Consider the following 14,270-nt stretch of genomic DNA (forward strand, 5'->3'; position numbering starts at 1 on the left):
ACAGTCTATATGCATGTAAGACCACCTGAGATAAATGCAGGCAGATTACCTCTGACACACATTCCGATAAGAAACTCCTGAGACAATGAAGGTAGCGCTGTCAGCTCTCCTTGTCACCACCTTCATATCGCACACATCAACAGAAGTAGTCAATGACAGTTTCAGCAAATGTTGTTTCCTTTATTGATGACTTGTTTATTGGCGTAACACTGGACTCCAGTCTCCTACCCACCCCAGAGCACTGGAAAGGACTGGACTTCAAGTAAGTAGGTCAAGGTGATCTTCAAAGAGGTCAATAGGTCCCGGATATTTACACCTTCATTTATGCAAATCACACAGCAGCAATGCCCTAATTAGGTCAACTCCCTCAAACAAGTTCATATTAACAGATGTCTGCAAGAACGTTGTGTCAACACCCTTGAGCATCTTTGTCCCTGGTTTGATATATATTAAAACAGTAAACAACGTTTCTTGTTGTCTACCTCTAGCTCTCAGAAAGTTCAGACCCTGGCTAAAGGTTTGTCTCCATGCTATCTGAGGATTGGAGGAACTGAAGGTGATAGTCTGACGTTTGACCCTACAGGTCACGGCACAGTAGACATCAACCGTGCATTTACAGGTGCGTTGCTCTATGGTATTGCACACGTGTATAACTGAGAGGTTAATGCAGTTGGGGATTTGGGGGCTTGGGATCTACACTGAATATGGGAATATTATACGATTTTGTGATCTCACTCGTTAAACTCGTTAAGCTTGACGTGTCTACAGGGGCTACCTGGGATGCTGTTAATACATTTGTCCAGGATGTCACTTGGAAACTTATATTTGGTCTGAACGCCCTGAAACGGAAGGAAGGGAACTGGGATCCTACCAACGCAAAAGAACTGCTGCAATACAACAGTGCAAAGGGGTACCAACTGGCAGGCCTGGAACTCGGAAATGGTATTTATAAAAACTGTACATATGCATTGGTATATATGACGGATCGTTACTATGGCATTTTTATAGAATGGCTAAAGCTCAACATGAAGAATCAAATCCAATGTACAAAACTGCAAAGCGCTCAAACATTATTTTATTCAACTTTATTTTAATTTGAGTACTTCTCTCACATACTCATACTTCTAAAACAATAAGGGTACAGTTCCCATATTTTATGTCTGCAATTTCTGACGCTATGTTAATTGTGACAGAACCTGATATATTCCCTGGGCAGTATAACATGACTGTGAGTGGCAGTCAGTTGGGTATGGACTTCTACAACTTCAAGAAGCTGCTCCGATTGACACCTGGATATGAGAGAACACCAGTGATTGGACCCGACGTAGCCTCTGTCACTAGGTCTGAAACATTCTTTGCTGAGTGAGTACATCGCCAGAAACTTGAGAGCAGAACTCATTACTGAGTACTATCTCTGCTTTATCTTTGACATAAGATAAGAGTGAACCGCACTTAATAAATTGTTACTCAACTTATGATTTGAAAATTATTCGTGCATCTGAATGTACTTAGAATCTGTGGATTAGCCATATGAATACAGCATTGAATCTCTATTCAAAACAAGGGTCTTCCTTCCTCATGATGAAGGATTTTTTACGTTATTTTTTGGAAAATAATATACGAACGAGAACAATTGATATAGGAGTGTTAATTGACCGAAAAAATCGAAAATAAAACTGAAAACGGCAAATTTCTTCCCTAAAGTTACAAACAGAATCAGCGAATCATTTCCAAGCTCACACTAAACCTCTCTCATGAGGAAACGTGATTGCATCGGTCATCCAACCGTCCTGTGACATTCTTGACAAAAAAATCCCAGAGCATGTTCGATTCTACCTCAAACATTCTGAAATGTAAAGACTCAAACTACTGCTGTTAGGATTCAGTAAACGTCCATATGTTGGGATAGTATTTACTAGTGAGGAACGTACATTACCATCCAGTGTATATAGTGGTGTGGAAGTCATTTGTAATCTATAATGCTTAATGTTTATAAACCTAGGGACACAAATTATTTTTACAGTAAACCACGCAGATTCCCATGATCCATCCTCTTTCTTTTCTATTTATTTCAGTTTCTTCGAAGGAGGAGGAGACAAGGCCGTGGACAGAATAACATTTCACCAGTACGTGCAATGTATTTGATATTTATGAATCGTTCCACATTGATAAAATACCTGTTCCTGTATGTTTTAATATTATAATTATTTTTCTTAAATACGTTGGTACTGTTCTCATATATACGCCATATACACGCCCCCAGAGTCCACATTTGTTGCAAGAAAATTACAAGAAAATTATACATGAAAATGAAGCTCTGAAATATTACCTCTATCATCAATACTTTCATTGCGGGAGGCGTGACAGCTTTTACACTGTGTCGTTATAGATACTACACCAATGGTGCTACTGCACAACTCTCTACGTTCACCGATTCCAATTTGATGGATACGTTGGTCGACACCATAAATACAGCATTGAGTGTGACACGACGCACCAACCCACTTACTCCAGTGTGGCTGGGAGAGACGTCCTCCTGTTATCATGGTGGTGCTCCTGGAATCTCCGACAGATATGTCGCCGGCTTTCTGTACGTAGAACATCAGCAAGAATATACCACATACACTTTGTACCTTAATTGTCCCTTAAAGTGGGTGAGTAAGTTTAGTTTTACGCCGCACTCAGCAGTATTCCAGCTATATTACGCCGGTCTGTAAATAATCGGTCTGTGATCGACAACATGAGCATCGATCTGCGCAACTGGGAACCGATGACATGTGTCAACCAAGGCAGCGAGCCTGACCACCCGATTCCGTTAGTCGCCTCTTACGACAAGCATAGTCACCTTTTATGTCAAAGAGGGGTTGCAGAATTCCCACTCCGGACCTTCACGGGTTACTTGTACCTTATACTCGTATAATGATGATCAATGGTAGTCCATGGTAATTCTTTGTGAGAGATACTTATAAAATAAGTTGCCAAAGATAAAGGTTGTCTTCAGTTAAGAGACATATATATATATCACATCAGCACCACCTTTTGAAAGTGTACACTGTTCAGGTGGCTGGACAAGCTTGGTATTGCTGCCCGGATGGGATTGAAAGCAGTTCTCAGACAGGATTTCTATGCCGGAAACTATGGACTGATTGACAATAGTACCTTTGATCCACTGCCTGTAAGTATGAAACTGAGCAGGTGTTCATGTATATATCCTATGTACACTTCTCCGGTTTTACCCATTCCACGCTAATGGATCAAGTTTAGTCTTTAGTGGAGAGCATCTATTTGTTTACAAATAGGACCAACCACTAAATCAAACCATCCTTGTGGTATGTGGTTGGGGTGTTGGGGTTAGGTATGGAAGGAAAGTGACATCCTCCTATTAACGATGCAATAAGAAAATCAGAATTTAAGGACAGTGGGGTATGGTTCAACGAAAATTCGAGACTGATTAATTAATTTTGAAACCAAGCGCGTTTGATATTTAAAGTCAGATGAATGTGATGAATATTTAGATCATTTATCACATATTATCATCATAAATATTAAGAAATAAAATAATTGCCAAATGAATTGTTATATGTAAGTGATACTTAGAGCGCTTTGGAGCCAGATTTCTAATGAGGCTTTAACCGATATAATCACTCACACACTTTCAATGATTTAAAATAATCATTTTCGGATAATGTCTTTTCGAAATATCAGTTTGCGTGATAACGATAACAGATGTTTATGGTTTTATTGCCCAAGACGCGAACAGATGATGGTGCGTAACAGAACAGAACTAACCACACTAACGGTGTGTTGAGTAGATGTTAGGCAAATAGTTAGGCAAATAGTTAGGCAAATAGTTAGGCAGATTCAGTATAGTGCTTTTTTCCTCAATAAGCAATATTTTTTCTTTTAAGCAATAAATTAAAGTGATCATTTAACACAGCAAAATATGGTTTTAGTGAATTTTACCTTTCCTGTACTTTCATATGTATCAGTGTAAGGCAATGATAGTGTTTTATTCATGTGTTCCTCTGCAGGACTACTGGTTAACTGTCCTGTATAAGGGACTGGTGGGTGGCGCCGTGTTTTCAGTGGAGGCGAGCGTGGACAACAGCACCATCAGAGCCTACGCTCACTGCACAAAGCCATCCATGTAAATTGCAGAATCACAGGTTTAACTATATGTTGATATAAACCTTTCTCCTTTCTCATATTTATAACATTAAGCTATCAGATGTTCTCATTTTCCTTCATTGTTATGCAAGTCCAAAAATAGTTAGAGTGAACATAAACAATACTAACTGTAGGAATGAAACATAATAGGGTCAAATGTATGTTGATGTCAATGGAAACAGTCTTCTAATACTTAGTCTTGTGTTTTAGTTCCTATGGCTACGTCCCCGGAAGTTTGACGATGTACTTCCTGCTGCCCACGGATAACACTACCTCAGTGACGTTTCCACAATTTCCCGACCAACCTGTAGATGTGTTCTGGCTGACACCAGTCGATGGACTCACCAGCAAGTAAGTCCATCCCCAATCTGAAGTCTTCAAGTTTACAGCAATAGACCCACTTGCAAACACGTCTTCCTGCTAACCTTCACGCCAATCAGTAGGCTCGCTACCATGGGATTTCCATAACGACAGTCTATATGGATGTTACAGGTGGTAAATTTCAGCATTAGATGAATGAGACAAAATACATGTATTTGCAAAGCTCATGTTCAGTGTTTACCATTTTAGGACTGTGGCCTTGAACAACAATCCCATAAAGCTTGTCAATAATACCCTGCCGGAGCTGAAACCTATCAGGATGGAAACAAACACTGTTACCCTCCCCGGGAAGTCTTTTGGGTTCCTTGTTTTCCCCGAGGCTGATGTTGCCGCCTGCAGTAGCCAGTAAGGATGTTCACAGAATGATTCAGAAGAACATGTGCCATGTGCACTTGTTGTGAAAATAAATCTCAAAGTGAATTTGTGAGTCGCTTATCTGTTACTCTAATAGTGCACAAGCTGTAATCTTATCAGTTTCCATTTCGAATCAAAAATTCATTTTTGTATAACAATGTCAACATTTACATGATAATTTCACATGGAAAAAAGTATGGCGCGAACAAAAATACTTCGAACCTAAAGTAAATATACTCCGAATAGTCGTATCTGTCATAATAAAGAAGTAGAGATCCATAAAATTGTTTCCTTAATGTGTATCACATCTGAATGCCCTTCAAACAATACAAGAATACTTAGGAAATAAAGCCTTAGCTGTAAACTAATTTATTACCTAGGGGGTGATGTAGTGAGGGGGGAAATACTAAATATATAATAAATACTAATACTAATATCAAACAGTCATACTGAACAGTCCTAATCTGAACATACTTTCACCAATTTCTCTTCAACATGTCAATCTGATTCACTCTTAGTGTTCCCACGGAAATGTGATAGTATTTAGAACGGCGAACCCACATTATAATGAAACTAGACATGAGAAAATAGTCATGGATAAATCAATGGTAACTTGGTGATGAGGCAATTTCCACTCAACCAGTTTATGAGTTTACTTGTTCTTTTGTACGCCCAATTGGGTACGATGTCATGCACTTAACAATACATACCGAGATACCGCATGATGTATAACGCCATCACTTACAACCCTCACGGTTTGTTGGGGATTCCCCTGGCCGCGGACCAGGGAACATGTTTGTGAGCCTCATCGGGCCATTTGGTCACATTTCAACAATGACTATTAAGTGTACTGTAAATAAGTGAATGAATGACGTATTTACAACGATCAATTGACACACATAGAAACCTTATTCAATTCAGTGTTGGGAATACTGACATTTCTTCCACTTGTTAAGGATCTTTCATCGTGACCCGCGAAGGTCAAGGGTACAATCAGCAACCCATGCTTGCCATAAAAGGTGACTATGCTTGTCGTAAGAGGCGACATTGTTGACACATGTCATCGGTTCCCAATTGTACAGATCGGTTCTCATGCTGTTAATCACTGGATTGTCTGGTCGGGACTGTATTGCCAGAGTATTGCTGAATGCGACGTAATACTAAACTCACTCACTCACACTTTCATCGTGTTCAGCCCGTATAATTATAACGGCTGCAATTAGCCTGGTACATTGGCGCATTTGTTTACAGAAATATTAGATATATTGAGGTCCATATAGGCATGACACCATTTTTTTTCAAAATTTTCCATCGTCACGATAAACTAGTTCTTTTATCAGTTCTGGCTTATCGGCAAGTTCTGGTTGTCACTGGAACGAGTCCAGTCGTTTACAAAAAATCTGAATTCCTTTCTACAGATACGGGTTAACTTACATTCATTTCGTCTGACACTATGGCTATCAAACCTATGCTCTTTATACTATGCTCCCTGCTTGTGCAATGTATAGTGAGTCAGTCTGTTTCGGTCACTGTTGCTACGGACAAGCCAATAGCAACAATAGATGACCATTTTGTTGGACTGACCTTTGATTCAACAATGCTACCAATATCAGCTAATTGGTATGGACTTGATTTCAGGTAAGTTAATGTACACAGTATCGATATCGCATTTGTTTGCACCAACAAATGACCATTTTGTTGCCATGACCTTTGCTTCCCACATGTTATCAATATCGATTAATCAGACGGGGTTCGATTTTAGGTGAGTATATTAGTGTATTTGTTTCTTTACATTATAGTAATATACTCATGGAAAGATTTAAGGGAACGCATGTTTCTTAGAGCAATTCTAAATTTCTGTTTACTAACTTCCGCGCCGTGTATTATCGTTTGCGTGAAGAACAGTTCACTCAAACTCACCATAATGCTTTCCATGCACGAGCACTACCTGCTCCTAAAGTTACATGCACTTAGATGTACATGTGACATGTATGTGCACTGTCAAACACAACGGTTAAAAACATTGTTAACAAGGCGAGACAGTACTTAACTTTGGAACAGAAATGGGAGGCAACTGCCATGGTTAATGGTGGAAGCTCATTACGACAGGTTGCAACAACTTTTCACAAGTCTGTTAGCGTGATATCAAGACCTTGGAATCTCTATAGAGCGACTGGTGACGTCAAAATGAGGCGTGGTCGGGGACGGAAAAAGAAAACCACCCCACGGGATGACAAACGTCAGAATTTGTGCACGTACACTCATTCGCAGCATGCCACGACGATGCCAAGCAGTTCTCCAGAAACATGGGTGACACACCCGATAGTCATTTTCATCTCTTGGCCTTTTCATCTGTATGAACTTTTCTCTTGCTGATTCAAAGATTAAAAGTCACAGCTATTTCATGCGTTCCCATATATTTTTCGGTATATCTCGGTATTTGATATAAATATGTGTAATAATGTTTTCAATTTTCAACTAAATATACTCTATATTGTTAGTGTACAGTTCATACTACGATTTGTTTCCAGCTCACCCAAAGTCCAGACGCTGGCTAAAGCATTGTCTCCGTGCTACCTGAGGATAGGTGGAACACCTGGAGACTTCATGACCTTTGACCCGACAGGTCATGGGGGTACAAGTCCGAACGCTACCTACACTGGTATATTTCTATAGTGTCATCAATGACATAACAAACATAATAAATACTTTTTTTAAAACTCTTTTATCACGGTGTTTATTTAAAAACTGTCAACGCTTTGAGTTCGCCTACATTTACATCGACTGATTGAGTTTAGAAAGGCGCTTCACATATTGTACCCATCGAACTCGGGTTCGGATGTGGTCTACAATGCATATGCGTACTGACTGACAGCACTGACCGTCAGAAGTCTGATTTGATTACATAGCATATATATACAGTATATGTTAAAATTGTACTGACTGTTCGGGTCATTGACGAAAATACCTTGAATATGTTTAACATATTCATTAACCATGGTACCAGCTGGAAACTCACTCACTCACTCACTCACGCACTCTCTCACTCAGATTTCTGGACCTCCAGTCCGAGCAATGGATGTTTTACCAGTCACCCGTCATGTTGAAATCAGCAATCTTCATCAAGGCTGACCTTTTTAAGTGACTGCATTTACTCTTATTACCATGTTTGTAAACACTGAAACCGATTCTAATGAACTTTGTCCTTTAGCTTACACACATCGGTAACATTCCGGTTCGTTTGCCTTAACGTACTGAGAACTTGTATAAGAAATATGTCTATTTCATTTTTGAGGTGCTATGTGGGACAAGCTTAACGCCTTTCTGAAGATCGTTGGATGGGACCTGGTGTTTGGCCTCAATGTCCTGAAGCGGAAGGATGGACAGTGGGATCCTACAAACGCCCAAGAACTGATGAAGTATAGCTATGATAGGAGCTACAAGATACCCGCATTTGAACTCGGAAATGGTAGAGTATATGTCAACGGTCCATCGGGTAATATACACAAACAGCTTAGTTAAGCACCCCCACATTTCTTACGATTGAATGCGCCACGGTTTTCACCCTATAGAACATATCTGGACCATGATTGGTCTCTTCCTCTACAGAACCTGGCCCAACTGGAAACTGCTTTACACGGGGCTTTACATAGACTGCCCTTTCAGAGGATCAGGAGGCTGACAGGGCGTATGAGGAGGAGAATGTGTCTGTCATACAGCCACATGGAGGTTACACTCAGTATTGACCTATGTTCGCATTCATCAATAAATTTAACATTGCTTGTAAAATGAGATGATTTTTAATGAAAAGAGGGTTTTTCGGGTTTTTTTAAAATGAGCAACTATCATCATAATATAACATAAATTCCAATCATTTTGTCGTTTACGTTATGAGTAAAAGGAACATACAGATCAGAAAAACACGTTCTCCCATCGTGGTCACCACTAGAACTTTTATGTATGAGCTGAAAACCTATCATATCAATACAGTATCAATACAGTATCAATACAATATCAACGTATCATATCTATGTGTATATGTAAAAGTTATTACCTGTTACTGCGTGGGTTAAATAAACTTTTTCCATAGCATATAAGTGTCATCTTGGAAGCAAACAGTGGGATCAGGATGGGGCAGGATCATACTCGCTGATACCAAATAAGTGAGAAAATTATCAACGAGAGACACCCTAAGGAAAAACGTTTAGGCCTGAAAATTTTTCAATTCAAAACACATCAGTAAGTGGACACAATGAAGTGAAATAGTTTTAAAGCTAAAACACTGCAACATTCCAACACAGATGTGCCTAGAATATTCTACTGGGCATTCCTCTGTGACTTAGGAGTGTGTACTTTAATTTTGGCCAACAACCATGTCCTGGAATCATTAATCTTCTCTGTTTGTCCTTCAGAACCTTCATCTTTCCCGAAACCATTCACCGGCACTATATCTGGAGCACAGCTTGGACGAGATTTTCTTCACCTCAGGACAATCCTAAAGTCTACTCCCGGGTTTGAGTCCACATTGGTTATTGGACCCGACGCCACAGGTTTCTCAGGGAAGATATTCCGAGAGTAAGTGAGTTAGTGAGTGAGTGGGTGAGTTAATAAATATTCAATGTCGCATCGGCAATATTTCACCCATATTGGGACGAGACACTGAAATGCAAGATGTCTGTATTACAAAAACCTGTAAAACAGTAAAAGAAACTAATAACACTATTTGGAGAATACAATATGAAACGAGCTATAGATTGCCAACAACTGAAAGTAGATAACCATTCCAGCGTCTTTGACTGGTATTTTTCTTCTTCAATATTATAGTCAGTAAACCGATCCATTTCGTCGCCCCTTGCGATACGAATGATTTGCTGAAGTCAAATTATATCCCGTATCTTCATTGGCGTCAGTTACTTTATTACAAAACATTTATAAGTAACTTGGACACAGTTCTTGCATAGAGTGAATGATTCGATTCTAACGATTCTGATACCTGGGTTTTATGTAAATTAAATACTTTTTTTTACAGTTTCTTCAAAGGGGATGGAGGTAAAGCTGTTGACAGGATAACATTTCACCAGTGAGTCTTGAGCTGAAATAATACTTCTGTTCTATTCAGTCACATCAAAATAACTGTTCGCTTTTAACTTCACGTATAATTTAACTATGTCTCTTAATAGGTGTAGAGGAGAGTTTGCGTTGAGTTGCGATTGAAAATATGATATTTCGTTGATACTGACATCTAATGATCGAGAAGAAACGCAAAGAGTCTCTGTGAACAGCCCAGCTGGAACTCGGCGTTCTATAAATAGATTATAAATAAACTAAATGTCTGCAGAGAAATCATTTGATTGTGTAGGTACTATGCTTATAAAGCCTTCGGTACTCCGGAAATCTGTACCGACCCCAAAGTGATGGACGCTCTGATAACTGACATCAACATAGTACGTAATGTCACCAGTCTCTCCAACCCCGACACGCCCCTGTGGCTCGGGGAGACGTCATCCTTTTATGGAGGTGGAACTCCTGGTGTGTCTGACAGATACGTAGCAGGCTTTCTGTGAGTACTACTCGTCTTTTTCAGGTTAACTATATTCTAGCTTATTACACTGTATAGTGCTCTAGTCATTTACTGGATATGGTTCATTGCAGTATTCTTCGGATTGATCTGAGAAATAAAACTTTGGGGAACACAAGAAATGGGCTGCACTAAGGTTCCCTTCTTGGGTCTGCAGTGGGACGTGTGATTCAGTATCCATCTTCTACCCCATGGGGTCGATTATTGTACTTAAACGTTTTCTTATGAAACAGTAAAATACAGCCGGGCTTTAGTGAGGTGGACTGTAAACTAGGCTTAGCAGGGAAACCAGATGCTGACTGGTGCAGCTTTATGTCCCACACTCACTTTTTCGTATTTACCCTTAGAAAATCGGTTTCTGCATTTACCATATAGAGTCCGTTTCTGTAGTTACTATACACAACCAGTCTCTGTATTTACCATAGACAGTCAGTGTCTCTATTTACCAGTCACATTCAATTTCTGTGTTTACCATACACAACCAGTCTCTGTAGTTACCATTGACAATCAGTTTCTGTATTTACCATACGCAGTCAGTTTCTGTAGTTACTATACACAATCAGTTTCCATACACAATCGATCAGTTTCTGTATTTACTCTTCACAATCAGTTCCTGTATTTACCCTTCACATTCAGTTTTTCTATTTACCATGCACAGTCAGTTTCTGTCTTACCATACATAATCAGCACCTGCTCCTCGACTCTTCTTCCAGTCTTTCCCATCTTAGTGTCTACAACATTCCAACACGTGCCGACAACTTCAAAATGTACAACCCGACAGCATCTAGGATACACATAGACGTTGGCACGGCTCATGACTCATAAATTTCACACGGGGCAGATAATTCGTCATTCCTCGTAGCTCGTATATTATTGTTAGGTGTGATATAGTGTAGGAGTCTGTACATTATTCCTCTGGACAAAGATCTGGCTTCCACAATGAATGAACCAAGGAAGGAAACAAGGAACAGAAAACGTACTTACATTGTATCTGCACGCACCTTGTCCATGAATGACTTGAAAATTTCAGATGGTTAGACAAGCTCGGGATTGCTGCTCGGATGGGACTTAAAGGGGTGTTAAGACAATCATACTATGGGAAGAACTATTCTCTCATCGAGATGAACACATTTGAACCCTATCCGGTAGGTACCATAGGTACGTCCTATTTGCGGACTAAACCACAACTTTATGTTAGATGTTTCTAGAAAAAATATAACAACTGTGCACATTGTCTTTTGTCATAAAGTGTTAGCGAATATATCGTTCGATTTAGTGAAAATTGTGCAGCCTCGTTACATCTTCATTAATGATGTCCCTACTCCGAGGAAAGGTGACACATATTTTTGTACTTAAGGTCCATATACAAGTAATACAAGTATTTTTTCATATCAGCACATGTCAGAGACATTTCAAGAAAGAAATTACACTTCAGATAAGATATAGCTCCTTAGGATAACAGCATGTTTTACACAGAGGGCAAACTTACGTATCACATTTTCGACTCTCGAAGTCCATGCGTGTCTTTCATACACCAGATGACGTTGATATAGTACATATCACGTTGAGTATGGTCTGGTTTCGATTAGTATCAGTAAACATTCTCTGTTGCCACTGACTCATTCTTCTCACAGTGCATTCCATGTAAACCAGAATGTTGTGGCATCTGTGTCATTCTGGCATGTGTCGTACGCTGTTGTATCATTGTCCCTCATGCAATGCTATTAGTGTGGATAAATCGTACACTCGACTCTGCTTTAAGCAGACATTTGTAAATAGGATTTTCACTTGTCATGAATCAATTTTACATTATATTTATGTGTGCATGTGTGGGTGTGTCCAGTCTGGGTGCACCTACAGAATAACGGATACCTATCAACCATTCTGTAGTGCCACGTGCACATCCTATCACACGGAAACTCAAGCCGCAAACTTCGAAATTATACGGGAGCATTACAGTAGAAAATAGCCATTAAAATTGGGTTATTGGGACAACGTCAACTAAGCAGAGATTTTGAAAACGACAGGTAAGTTATCAGAAAATATAATATATATACGTCTTTGAAAACACGGAGATGCGGTGGGAGTTGGAGAGAATGTGGGTGCCAACCTGCAAATAACCCAAACATTAACCCATATTCGTTAAACTAACTCCAAAGCAGCTAGTAATGGATGTCCAAGGACTAACAATCTAGTACCTTGTGATAACAAAGCACTGAAAACTCGAGTCGAGCGGGGCACTTAGTTTGCGTTGTCCTAAAGTTTTCAAAGATGGCGGAAGGTATCTGGTATTCTCTATTAACTATACTGGTAATCTGTCTTTCCCCAATCTGGGACAATTATCACTTTCCAGGACTATTATCTGACGTTGCTCTACAAGAGACTTGTTGGGAACAAGGTGTTGTCTGCACAGACCAACTCAACCGAGAGCTTAAGAGTCTACGCCCACTGTGCCAGACAAGACAGGTACACACTTAAAACGTGTTTTGACGGATGCTCAATATACAAGACACAGATGATGATGTTTCAATCTGGTTCGAATTATATCAGAACTCCTGTTTATGAGGGATAAATATTTTGTACTCTGGGGGCACTTGTTTAGTATTCAGTGATTCTTCTGATTTGCTCAACTATTTAATGCGTTAATACTTCTATTTTCAACGTTTCCACAGCAAGTACAACTACAAGCCAGGTAGTGTTGTAGTCTATATAATCAACGTTAATAGCTACACCACGGTCATCACCTTCCCACAGTTCCAGAAGCATTTGGATCTCTTCTGGCTGAAACCAGAGTTTATAGAACTAACCTCCAGGCAAGTATATGGACACGTGATTTTTACATGTAGTGAGACGAATATATAATGGAACGTAAATGCTTTCTCGTGAAGGATAAAATAACGGAGTGACTTTAACTTTATACATACTAAAATTGCCATGTATCAAAGACTCATATTATCAGATAAATGAATAACAACTTACATCATCACTGGACTAGGGTACTATGTATCGTATTGGTAGAGAAATAAATATGGTCGTGTGACATCTTCCATGTATTTGCAGGAATGTCACTCTGAATGGGAAACGACTGGATTATGTGAACAACACCATCCCTGACATGCCCCCTCTGAAGGCCTATGGCGGGTTCCTCATGTTACCAGCAAAGTCTTTTGGTTTTGTTGTATTCCCTGATGCTGATGTTGATATATGCAAGTGATTCTGACGGATATTTTGTGATATAGGCTTTAAACTAATATAGCATTACAAATCTTTGCTTTCGTTTTGTTATTGTAATATTCACATGAATGTGTGGCACCACTTGGTCTCGTCACACATGTTATTGTTTACAGATGACCGTTTATGTAGAATATGATGGACTTGCGTTATTTGATCCGTGAAGATTCGTGACTGAAAAGGTCTTCCGGAACCTGTGCTTGTCGAAAGAGGCGACTGACGGGATCGGGTAGTCAGGCTCGCTGACTTGTTACCACACGTAATAGATTCCCAAATTGCGCAGATCGATGCTCATGCTGTTGACCACTGGGACAAGTGGAGTTGGCACGTGTTCCAGAAAAAAATCTTGCATGACGCCACCTTAATATCTTACGTTACCAGACCCGAAATAGGATATTCTAATTTAGGTTCAAATAAAATTCAAAGAAATAAAATGGCTCTTGGTTTATACAAAGCTAAAATTTCATCACCATTACACCTTCATATCACATGTTTGACAAAACTCAGACGGTTTGAGGATTTACATTTTTTCCCAGTTCATCGGACATGCGTTTTGTTA

At 39.6% G+C, this 14,270-nt stretch overlaps 1 protein-coding gene and 1 pseudogene across 1 annotated transcript; both read left to right on the forward strand.

The window, feature by feature from the left end:
- The first annotated feature begins 85 nt into the window (after nt 1-85).
- Nucleotides 86-4,968, forward strand: LOC137267603 (heparanase-like; annotated as a pseudogene).
- Nucleotides 4,969-6,349: 1,381 nt separating this feature from the next.
- LOC137267605 (heparanase-like) lies at nt 6,350-13,694 on the forward strand. The gene is made up of 10 exons (XM_067802094.1): nt 6,350-6,540; nt 7,434-7,564; nt 8,198-8,371; nt 9,315-9,477; nt 9,932-9,982; nt 10,262-10,462; nt 11,511-11,625; nt 12,834-12,946; nt 13,153-13,293; nt 13,541-13,694. The coding sequence occupies exons 1-10, from the start codon at nt 6,356-6,358 to the stop codon at nt 13,692-13,694; spliced, it is 1,428 nt and encodes a 475-aa protein (XP_067658195.1). The 5' UTR covers nt 6,350-6,355.
- Nucleotides 13,695-14,270: the final 576 nt, after the last annotated feature.

Source organism: Haliotis asinina, chromosome 16 (genome assembly GCF_037392515.1).
Source record: "Haliotis asinina isolate JCU_RB_2024 chromosome 16, JCU_Hal_asi_v2, whole genome shotgun sequence".
NCBI lineage: Eukaryota > Metazoa > Mollusca > Gastropoda > Lepetellida > Haliotidae > Haliotis > Haliotis asinina.